At 47.4% G+C, this 12107-nt stretch overlaps 1 protein-coding gene across 1 annotated transcript; it reads right to left on the bottom strand.

Annotated features, from left to right (window-relative positions):
- Window positions 1-257: 257 nt before the first annotated feature.
- Window positions 258-7305, bottom strand: PHLDA3 (pleckstrin homology like domain family A member 3). The gene is made up of 2 exons (XM_083444630.1): window positions 6325-7305; window positions 258-1863 (listed from the first exon to the last, which is right to left on the bottom strand). Exons 1-2 carry the CDS (start codon window positions 6683-6685, stop codon window positions 1715-1717), a joined length of 510 nt encoding a protein of 169 aa, XP_083300756.1. The 5' UTR covers window positions 6686-7305; the 3' UTR covers window positions 258-1714.
- Window positions 7306-12107: the final 4802 nt, after the last annotated feature.

Raw genomic sequence — 12107 nt, 5'->3', positions numbered from 1 at the left:
TTAGAAAGCAGGTGGCACCACAACCTACTTTGCTTCATTCCTACTTGAGGATCTCAATGGTCCAGTTAAAGGCCCATGGTCTAAGGCAGCAGGCAGGAACTTGTGGACCTCCAGATGTTACTGAACCACAACTCCCATCATCCCTGAGCATTGCCCATACATGCATCAGGCACAATCCTTTAAGCAATGGTGTGATGAGCCCAACTTTTAAAAAAAAGAACCATAAAGGCACACTTCTAAAGAATGACATATGTGCATTGTTGATTTTCTTCAAATTTTATTAATAAAAGGTTATACATAATGACCAGTAGTTAGGAGTAAATGAGTACCCATTGTTTGGCCCTCAGACAGCCATCGCCCTGGTAAAAATGAATAGCATCCTTTTCCCAGCTGGGGATTCTCAGACTGGCAGTTCCATTCCCAATGGATAAAGATGCTCCACCAGGGCCCTAAGACCTTCCTGCGCTTGCCTCCTTGCCATGGCCCATAGTAAGTAAATGGGCCTTGAATCAGGAGAAAGAGAAGGTGACAATGGCATTCACAGCCTCAAGGTAAGCAGGACAATCTTCCTTGTGCGCAGTCAAATAGGATGCTCATTTTTGTGAGTAGTCCTCTTCAAAAGTTCATGATGTTCCTCCCTGTAATAGGCCCTGTTTAGTTGTTACCCACATGAAGGGGGAATGTGACTAAAGAGGTGGCCTTCAGCTTTATCCCACTTGTGCTGCTCCAACCAGTTTCCCACACTTTCAGGGCAACCCTCTGCAGTGGGGAGACTGCTACTCTCATGTAAACATCTCAAGCAATCTAGAACCTGGTGCCATTAGGCCTCTCAGTCACATGGGGAGCCTACATCAGTGCAACAAGCTCCCCACTGCAGACATGTGCCCTGAACATATGGAAAGCTATAAGAAGCTGCATGATGGTTTGGTTAAAGGTGGATTGCCCCGTCAACACATGTAATGGTCAACAGTATGTAAGGGACCTAATGAAATGGATGTACAGTGGGAGTGATTCACTGAGCTGGAGCTATTGGTCGTAAGGATGGGACACTGGTCCAGTCAGTGCTCTTCCTGTCCTTTAGTTCTGAGCAGAAGGCCTCAAGTGAGCAATACTACAGAGAAAACTCATTTAAGAGAGTCTCAGAAGTCCACACAGGCTCCTCCTTAAGGTGCTTAAATTTATATCCGGTCTCTCTGTTAAGTCCTGCAGGCATCTTCCTGGCAACATGTGACTTCTCAGATCAGAATAGCCGGTTCACCATTGCTCCTTCCAGGTCAGTCACTCAGTTCTCTGAGGAGGGATGCTCCCTTTCAACCACGAAGTCATCAGATAGCTCCTCGCATGCTCAGGAGTTCCTTCCCAAAGCTCCTCATGATCCAGTGAATTCCTGCATTGCCCATCCAGCACTAGGCTGGTGGCAGACAAGGGAATGGAATGATTCTCTTTTGCCACTCTTGCTGTGTCTGTGTCTTCAGCCTAACCTACAAAGTCCTATGGTGTGGACCACCATAGGTAAGAGTGTAGAGAAGCAACCTTTCAGTCCACAGCAGTTTGGAGGGGGCTTTGTCTATGTCGTAAGTATCATAGCAAAGACACAGCCAGAAAACCAATGCCCATTCTAGCTATATTTGTGACCCAAGTCTTGCTGTACACTTTGGGCATCACTTCGTTTTTCAGTAGTAATACCATGGAAGAGAAAAAAATGGATCTAAGTTCAGTTGCAGCTGGAGATTGCCTTCTGTCCATTGGCAGGTGAATTCACAGCCATCAGTTCCTCTGTATTCTCCATGTTCAGCTTAGGGTCTGGCTGCTTGGACCCATTCACCAGAATCTGGCCAGCTGGGGCTGCCTCATGTTGAAATGCTGCAACAGAAAAGGAAAGGAGGTGAATCTTTGGTTAGACTGGAGACAAGTTGGACAAAGGGCCAGACTATTGCAGATGCTGATGTGTGAGAATATTCAAACTTGGAAGACCTGGGAGCAGGCATTTCCTGTGGCAGCTCCTAAGCTTTGGATTTCCCACCCCACAGAGATGCATTTGGCACATTCATTATACAGCTCTTGTTATATGGCTATACCCTGGCTTTTGACACCTATCCTGTTCTTCTGACTGTAAATTGTTTCAACAGCTTTTGTTATTGTAGTTTTACATTGCTGTAACCTGCCCTGACACTTTAGGGTGAAATGCAGGTCAGAAAGAAGAAGAAGAAGAAGAAGAAGAAGGAGGAGGAGGAGGAGGAGGAGGAGGAGGAGGAGGAGTTGTTAATGCGCCCAATTCTTACAGGGTTGTTACAATATATTGTAAAGAGCTTTGTATACTAAAAGGTGTTACTGAAACAATATTAATAATATAACAATAAAGTTGATAGTATTTCCTTGGACTTTGTTATTTTAACTCACGAGCAACTACTTATTCCACAAGCCTATTTTATAGTTTTGTTTTTCATCTTTTAATTTTTGTCTGTTTTTATAATTGTTATCTCTGTTTTATATGCATTATAAAATGAAATAATAAAAAACTTTACTACTACTACTACTACTACTACTACTAATATAACAGTAATAATAAATCCAAAACCCCATAATGTCAAAAACATGACTTGCAAACTAAAAATAGTGCTCTTCATTTGAGCAATTCCTATCACTAGAGTAAGAGTGAAAGTTTAACAAGGGTTGAAGTAATTTTGTTACATCTGAAATTGTGGAGCAGCTACTGTTATATCTGAAATTGCAAAGAGCCACTTGAGTCCTAGTAACTTTCTGTCAAAAAGCCATTCTTATATGAGAGGCTAGTTGGATGGAGCAAATTATCCACAACTCGCTGGCCTGAGCAGGCACTGAACAATAGTCTCATGTTCACTTGCTGACTGATAGGGATTTGCAGTATGACAAGTTAGAGCAGGACAAGAGAAACAGAAACTGGGCAAGAATATATGCAAGGTATGGGAGATATCACACAGCCTTGGCTGAAAAGACAAGCAGCATTTTCTTCCTGCATAATACAGTTAACATTGGAGACTGGTCATGCTTGCCATGTTCAGGGATGGACTAGATGCTTAAACATGGACCTGCCCCAATGTCACAGAAATATGGTTTCCAAAGCAGTAGGTGTGCAGGTGAGGAATCCAGACCCAAACTTTCCACCTCTCTTCATGCAACTTTCCCCCCACGATCCCTCTGTCCCTTTTCTCCCGTTCATGATAACTTCTGGTATCAGGGTTTGGTTGCTGTTTGTGAGGAGCTAAAACACCCTTAAAAATACCCTGAGCCTTTGATATACCATACTATTAAAATAAGCATGATACCTCAGGAATGAAGAAACCATGAAGAATTATACTGTTTTCCCTTCCATTGCTTAGGCTTCTCTGGCTGGGCACAGCTCTAGTAACATGAGAACAGGGTGTATCACATGCATGATCCAACTATCTAACAGTGAAGGGCATTTGTCAGTCTACCTCTTACTAGTTAAAAGAGCAAGCAGGTGTAAAGGAAAACAAATCTTCTGCTGATGGACAGAACATAAGAAGAGCTCTTGCTGGATCCAACCATCTGGTCCAGCATCCTGTTCTTGAGGGAACCACAGAAGCAGGACCTGAGTGCGACAGACCTCTCCCCACTGGCCGTTCCGAGTATTTGGCATATGTAAGCATACTGCCTCCCAGCAATGAAGGGAGAACATAGCCATCAATAGCTCTGGCCCCCATGAATTAATCAGATCTTCTTTGACTGCCATCCAAGTTGGTGGCCTTCATCACATCTTCTGGGAGCAACTTCCACAGATCAAGTAAGCACTGCATGAAGAAGTGCTTTCTTTTCTCTTCATCATACCTTTAGTTTCATTGGATTCCCTGCCCCCTGCCCCCCACAGTTCTACTATTATGAGAGAAGGCGTGGAAAGCCTCTCCCTATCCACTTTCTCTACAACATGCATGTTAGGCACACAGTCTGTTCCTACATGCTTCTTCATGCTCAGGCTGAGTGGAGATCAGCAGAGACAGAGGACTTCTATATATGCAGTGGCTATTTGGTCAGCACCTAGCAAGTGTCAGTGAAAGGATCAGGGCATGCAAAAATTTAGCATACGTCAAGACTGCCTCGCACCTTGCCCATATTATGGCAGATTTCAGGGCACCATTAGGGGGCAACAAATATTTTTACAATGGAACCTCAGTTTTCGAACATAATCGGTTCCGGAAGACCATTTGAGTTCCGAAACATTCGGAAACCAAAAACTCTATACAGAAGCCTCAAAATGAAAAAATTAATACAAAAAAACCCCAATACGGAAGTCACATCGGAAGTTCAACTTCTGAGGTGCATTCAAAAATGGAAGCATTTACTTCTGGGTTTATGGCATTCGAGTTCCGAAACGTTCATCAACGGAGACGTTCAAAAACCAAGGTTCCACTGTATCGCCATGCAGGTGCTTTTTGGAAGGGTGGGGATAGAAGTTCAAAAGAAGAAGATTCACATGGATTCCTGAACTGAGACTGCTTTTTTCTCTCTCCCTCCCACCTCTCCATGTATTGTACTTAAACCTTGTGCCTGGCAAGGTTTTTTGTCCTGTGGTTCTCAGTCAGAGCATGAGACATTGCCCAACAACATGTCACTAGAGCATGAGATGGAGCAGGCCAAATAACTGATGGAAAAGCAGGGTGTAGGGCCACCTTGATTGTGAACTTCATGTTCACGTTTGCTACCAAGCTGATTAGTTATTTGTCAGGAGCTCAGGCTGTAGAGTAGAGTAGAAGTAGTTTTATATAACCTGCCTCCTGGGTGAGAGGCTGCTCTGGTATAGAACTGGGCCTTCTCAGATGGGAGAGGAGTATTACATGGTCCAGTGCATATCCACTTGATACATTTAAAGCACAATGAACACAAATTTGAAGCACATGACTTCCCCTTGCTTCCAACAATCCTGGAATCTGTAGTTTCCCTCTAACAGAGCTACAGTTACCAGCACCCATAACAAACTGCAACTCTTAGGATTTGGGAAGGGGGGTCAGGTGCATTGGATATGCTTTAAATGTATGGAGTGGTCATGTGCCCATTAGTGCTTCAGAACTGGGGACAGCATCCTTTGTATGTGGGCTGTAATACTTACTGTCAGGTATGAGTGGCTGGGTGATAGAGATAATATTTAAGGTAGTGAATGGTCATAGTGGTTGTGTGCAATGGTTGGTGAGTAAAATTCAGGGAGCAGTTCTATGTAATGCAAATTTTCAACCAACATAGCATACATTATACTGCCTCGTAATGCTCTCTGACTTTACTTATATTAATATTGTTTGTAGATATTATTATTATTAATAATAATAATAATAGTAGCAGTATCTGAATTTGTATACCGTCCTATACCCAGGGGTCTCTGGGCAGTTCACAAAATAAAATCAAGATATAAAACCACAATATACCTAATAAAAATAATGGATATGGATATTGCTTGTGTATCTACTATTTTTATCTACTATAAACCACTCTGTGAGCATCAGGTAGTAGGCGGTCTATAAATGGAAATACTATTAAGGATGTTCTGCCTCAGGCACCAAAACATCCTGGGCCTTCCTGTATATTCTACCATACATATGAATAGTGGAAACCCTCTATGTGCCCACCAGTGGCATGCGGTCAGTGGACTAGGGGGACTAGGCAAGTCCCCTAAACGTTCCCAGTAATTAGAGTATTAAAGTATTCGTGCCTGGTGCCTCCTCCTCAAAGCCCAGGAAGCTTCTGCCTGGCTTAGGAGGGTGCTCACAACATCACAAAGTCACACACACAAGGGGGGGGGCATCGCTCTCATAAACTGGCGCCTCTAACCCTAACTGTTCCCCTACAAAATAGATTCATCGCACACCACTGGTGCCCACAACGTGGTCTAAGCTCCCCCCCGAATCTCCAGGGAGCACAAGAGTGGGGAAGAGTGCTCTCTAAGAGGCTACCTGGTCACATCCCGAGTTGTAAAATGGAAAGGAAAGGTGCCAATCTTTTGATGCACGTTTCTGGATGAATTATGGCATAAATGGAACCAGCGTGATAATGACACATATTGTATGAACGCCTGAATCCACCTTGTGCTGAGTCAGATCAGTGCTACTCTGACTGGCGGCCGAATCTCGCCACCGTCTCTTGGCTGGAGCCTTTTTCCACTTCTGCTACCGGAGATATTTTAAACTGGAAGTGCCCGCGGAGCCCTAGTGCGCGCAAAGCACGTGCTCCGTCTGCCCTTCGGCTCTGGCCACCGTTTCCTGGGCAGAAGGGGCGCGATCTCCTTGCCCGGTGCCATGCACCATCCCCCGCGCGCCATCCCCGACGTGCTGGCCTTACCGGCTCTGCAGCTGTGCCTGGCGCGCACGATCTGCACCGCCTGCTGGTTCTTGAAGCGCACCAGCGCCATGGTGATGTCGGCGTTCCAGCTGGGCTCCTCCTGGGGGCAGCGGAAGTCGATCTCGGCGCCGCCGTCCGTCACCAGCGTGAAGTAGATGTGCCTCTGCTTCCACTCCACGCACTCGAGGGCTTTGAGGCGCGCGAAGGGGATCTCCTTGCAGCGCGTCGAGCCCCGGCTGCTGGCCTCGAACAGCCGCAGCCCCTTCTCGCCCAGCAGGCAGCGCTTCCTCTTCCAGAGCTGCAGCAGGCCGCCGCTGCGCTTCTCCAGCACCCCTTCGCGAAGCACCTTCTCCGACGCCATGGGGCTCGGGCTGCCCAGGATGCTGGGAATCGCCGCCGCCGCCGCGTGGTCTGCCAGAAGCGCTTTCCTCTTCCTCCTCCTCCTGCTGTTCCTGGCCGTCCGGCTTCCGAGGGAGAGACCGAGGGAGCCAGAGAGAGCCCGCCCTCTGCCGCGTGAGCTCCGACGGAGGTTGCCCCGGCCTCTGGGCTCCGGGATCTGCCGCTACATGCCCGCTCGCTTGTGCCTCGCTCTTCCCACTCGCATTCCTTTCCTGCTTCGCCAGGGCCTCGCCCCAGCTCTGCCTGCCGGGGAGAGGCAGCGCTCACGCCCAGGCGCGGGGCCGGCTGCGCTGAGAGAGCCCGCGGGGCTGCTGGCGTGCCCAGCTTGGGCGGCTGGCGCACGGAAAGGAAGGTGGCTGGGGCTCGCCGGCATCGTGGGCGGCAGCGATGGCTATCTATATGCTGCTGGAGGGGCGGGCATTGGCAGGTAGATTGAGAAAGGGGCTGCGGCTCGGAGGAGCCACGTCGGACAAGGCACCGCAGACGCGGCCAAATTCTCACGCAGAAGGGCTTGCCATGGACAGAGGGGGTCGTGCGTAACAGTCGCGCCTTGGTCGTGTTTTCTTGTGGACAGAAAGCATAGGAACCAGCTCCTAGGAGCCAAGCCCCTCCAATTGATGAACATTGCCATTCAAATGGTACGCGTGTGCCACGTCCTGTGATTGATTCTGCGGGGCAGAGTTTTCCTGGTCGCACCCAATATTCAAGTTGGCACCCCTGATCAGAAGTATAATAAAAGCCAAATGGGCATCTAGACAAATAAGTTACTTCAAGGCCAGTGGGGATTTGAACCCTAGTCTTCCAGGTCTTGACTCTAACCACTACACCACAGGGCTCTTGCATGGGGAAAGACCCATAATCTGGTGGTAGAGCATCTGTTTTGCATGCAGAAGGTCTCAGGTTCAATCCCCAATGACACCTCCAGGTAGGGCAGGGAGTGAATCATGTCTGAAATCCTGGAAAGCCAAGGCTAGTCAGTGTAGACTGGTCAGCAACCTTTTCCAGTCATGGGCCAGTCCACCATGTGGTGGGCCAGACTAAATTTTGAAAAAAAATAATGAACAAATTCCTATGCCCCGCAAATAACCCAGAGATGCATTTTAAATAAAAGAACACATTCTACTCATGTAAAAACGTGCTGATTCCTGGACAGTCCACGGGCCAGATTGAGAAGGCAATTGTGCCGCCTCTGGCCCCTGGGCCTTAGGTTGCCTACCTCTGGTGTAGATGGCGGCCTGCTCAGCCCACAAGAGTAAGGACCCCTCCCTCCACCAGTGGGAACAACTGTTAGCCGCCAGCTGGGTGACAGTGTTCCCTTCTGCAGAATAAACGAGGGAGAAAATCTTTGAAAAAATTCTCCTGCCTCTTTCAGAACTCTCCTTGTACCCACCTGGATATCGGCTGAAGCATAGCTCCTGAGCTAGAAATGGCACAGAGCCCCATGCAGCTTCCCCAGTTCTGTTTATGTTTTGCTAATGACTAGCAGTAGCTGGAGGCCATTAATTGAGAGCAAAGGGAGAATTGGGGTGGTGTTGGGGTTGCATAATCCTTTTCTTCCGAGCCAATTTCTTCTCTCTCAAGATCATTTGGTTGCTTTTCATCCTGCTGCCTTTCTCCTTGCAAGGGAAGCTGCGCCTTTTCTTCTTGGGGATTTTGGAAAAAGAAGAAAGCTGGCAGAAAACCAATTATTCAAGCATCCATTGTGTTTGTGGTGGAAATTTTATTTTATTATGATGATGATGGCATTTCTCTCCCACCTTTCCTCCAGGAATCCCAAGGTGTTTACACTCTTCTCTCTCTCTCCATTGTATCCTTATAACAACCTGGAGAGGTAGGTCAGCCTGCAAGGCAGTGACTGGACCAAGGTCACCTAGTGGGCTCCCAGGTTCCAGTCCAGCACTCTAACCACTACACCACACTGCTTTTTACATGGGAAAGGGCCATAGCATGCAGAAGGTCCCAGGTACAACCCCAAGCATCTACAGGTAAGACCAGGAGAGATTTCCTGTCTGAAACTTTGGAGAGCTACTAGTGGCAGACCTTTGGGTCTCAAATTTCAGTGGCGCCCCGTGTGACGCAAAATTCACCCTCGCCAACTACCTTTCACGCTCCGTTCTAAATAATAGTTGTGGCGTCCCCATCACCACCATCTCTAGGTTTGGTGCCCAGTGTGAATGAACCGGTCATGCTTCCCTAAATCTGTCTCTGGAGCCACTGGGAGTCAGTGTAGACATTATTAAGCTAGATGAACCAATGTTCTGACCCAATAGAAGTCAGCTTCTCACTCCCACCCATGTGCAACTGGGACCATAAACACAACATGGCATCGTGTGGATATCAGATTGTCTTTGCAATGCACAGGTGCTTTGTAACCCAGGAGGGAAAGTGTCTCCCGAACAATGTAGTAAACCTGTCTCCAAGTTTACAGAGACATCATGTGCAAGATATTTTACAAGCATTCCACAACATGACTGAAAAAGAAAGGCAGAAACGGGGATACAAAGTTAGGAAACATGGGCAAGGAAGGCACATCACCCTGAAAAGCACCTTCTGAGCCTTTGTGGTGTGTTAATGTTGGATAGACTGTAGAAGAGAAACATACATTCAAGCCCTGTTGGCCTATGGCAGAGGTTTTCAAACTTTTTGAGTCCATGGCTCCCTTGACCAACTACATTCTTTCTGTGGCACCCCTCTAGGGCTCAGGAGCCCAGTTATGTCACCCCTTGCCCTTTTTCAAACACCCTCCCTTGTGGAGTGTTCCCTCAGCCTCCTCTCCTCTCCCCTCTCCTTGGGAGTCCTCTGGGCAGCCGCCGCTGCCACTGCTGGTCTCTGAGCTGCCCCCCAAAGAGGTGTCTCCTCACACTGCCCCACAGGGGTCTGGGACTTGTCTGTCCATTCCCAACAGCAAGAGCTGGCTGGCTGGCTGGCTGGCTGGGCTTCCTCGCCTGCTTGCTTACTATGAGGCTGACTCAGCTTCTTGGCAACCAGCATCCCCTGGCTAGCCCAGAGGCACCATTCACCTGTGGAGCTTGTAGCCAGGGCTGCTGCAACAAACAGCTGTGCAAGCCTTTGGGAGGCAGAGATGCAAGAGGTCATCGGAGGAGGGAGGGAAGGAAAGAGGGGCAGAGGGCAGTGTTGCCCATGGCACCCCTGACCACCATTCAAGGCACCCCAGGATGCCACGGTACACAGGTTGAAAACCACTGGCTTATAGGATGCCTGGAGGAGGCTGTATGCAGCAGAGGGCTGTCCCTGGATGGCCAATCCCTATCTAATGTAGCACCCACGCATGACCATTGGCATCAATATACCAGCCAGACTCTCCCTTCTTTTATCTGAATCTACTTCTGGGGGGAAATTCAGTAAGTAAAAAACACTTCAGCCCTGATGTCAGTGACCTATGTGTGAACCATTTGCAAATTAAGCCCAGCCATGACTGGAAGCACTCAAAGCCCTCCCATGCACTAGAAGCTTAAAGGGAAATAATTCCTACCTTCTGGGTAGGAAGAATGCCTGGATGAGCCACCCCCCACCCCAAGTAATTCAGAACTGGGCTATTCCCTTTGCCCCTCATATAAAGCTTCCCAGTCTGTATCTGGCCAATGTAGTCATTGCATCTAAGTTAAATTTACTTTAAATGTAAAATCAATCAGAGTACTCTTCATGTCCTTTGGCATGCTACCAACACTTCCTGGAGCAACGAAACCTGGTCTCTGCCAGAGAAAGGATACAGGGCTAAACTGATCAGACCCAAGAAATTTGTTCTCCTATAAGTCTTCTGTCACAATAGAATGGAATGTCCCATGCCTTCTTTATGAAATAATCATCGTGGGAGAGGTAGAGGAAACAGAAGATCTCCATACTATCTGACAACGGCTATCGGTTTTCCCATCTGGCTTCCTCTCCACATCTTTTAAGAGCATTTTTCTTGCTCACAAAGTAATAAAGCACAAAGTAATAAAGCACAGGTTGCCGCTAAATATGCTGACACAGAGACTAGATTGAGTTGTGTGCAGTGCAAGAGTCCCTCTGTGTTAGATCCTGAGCATTGCTCTTTAGTTATTCTGCTGTTGAGCCACATCTCAATAAATATGTTTTTCACATAAGCAGTATGCAGCAGCTCCTTGGGTGGCTGAGTTACTCGACTACAAAAATGGTTTGCTGTTTCAACGGTGTGGAGCTTTGTAGGCTCTGGTGGCCTAGAATGAAAGCTGACTCACATAAGCAGTATTCCATGCGCATACAAATGAATCCTTTTCTAGTAAATTTCCCATTAGGAAACAGGTCCGCACAATGCTAAAAGTGTCTGTAAAGTAATTTAAACAAAGGGGAGAAGCCAAATCATTACAAGGTAGTCCTTGGAGGAGAAGAGTGATGTGGGCACCCCCACATTATGTGGATCAAATAAGAAATTACTGAGGGCATTGAAGCTATTGTGTAGCTAAGGACAAGATTGTGGCATCATATGCTCTGAAATGCAGCTTTCCTAGTCATGGTGGCACGATAGTGGTACCTCAGGTTACAGACACTTCAGGTTACAGACTCCGCTAACCCAGAAATAGTACCTCGGGTTAAGAACTTTGCCTCAGGATGAGAACAGAAATCGCGCAGCTGCGGTGCGGCGGCAATGGGAGGCCCCATTAGCTAAAGTGGTACCTCAGGTTAAGAACAGTTTCAGGTTAAGAATGGACCTCCAGAACGAATTAAGTTCTTAACCCGAGGTACCACTGTATAGTGAGGGAAAACCCTTCAGATTGAATTCTCTCCTTTTATACACATTTGAGAGTTTTAGTTTTACTTGATAGAGTCTGTAATGGGAAAGGGCAGTGATGTCCAAGATGCCGAAGGATCAGTTTGACAAATTGATTACATGCAACGGGAACTCGCCACCCTGAGACAGCCTTTTATATTTTTCTTAGCTCAAGAGGGCCTCATTGCTAAGCTGATCAGAGAAAATATTTTTTTTGCTTCTAACTCCGTTTTTAACCATTCTTGAGGAATGGTTTTCTCTTTCCCTTTTCTCTCTGCACAGTACACTAACTTTTCTCTGCACTGTGACAGTTCTCTCTGAGCTCCTTTCTGTTAACCCCCCTCCTTTTCTTTCTCCATTACATACAGCTTCCTTTTCTCTCTCAAATCACACAGATCTATCTTCTGCTTCACCACAAATCTGCAAATCCCATCTATCCCCACCTTTTCCCATTTCCCTATCTCTGCTCCCCTTTTCTTCCTCTAATCTTCATTCTCTTTTCTCCCCACCTTCCCACCCCATTCTGCCATTCCCTACCACCTTATCTGAAGTCCCTACGAGTTTTCATTAAGCTTTCAGTATCCCAGCAGCTCACACCAGTGAAGACTTCATGGGCACAGGTGAGCCCAAGCAG

Source organism: Podarcis tiliguerta (assembly GCF_965153285.1).
Source record: "Podarcis tiliguerta genome assembly, chromosome: 6".
In the NCBI taxonomy this organism is placed as follows: domain Eukaryota; kingdom Metazoa; phylum Chordata; class Lepidosauria; order Squamata; family Lacertidae; genus Podarcis; species Podarcis tiliguerta.
This window is presented reverse-complemented; position numbering and strand designations above follow the sequence as displayed.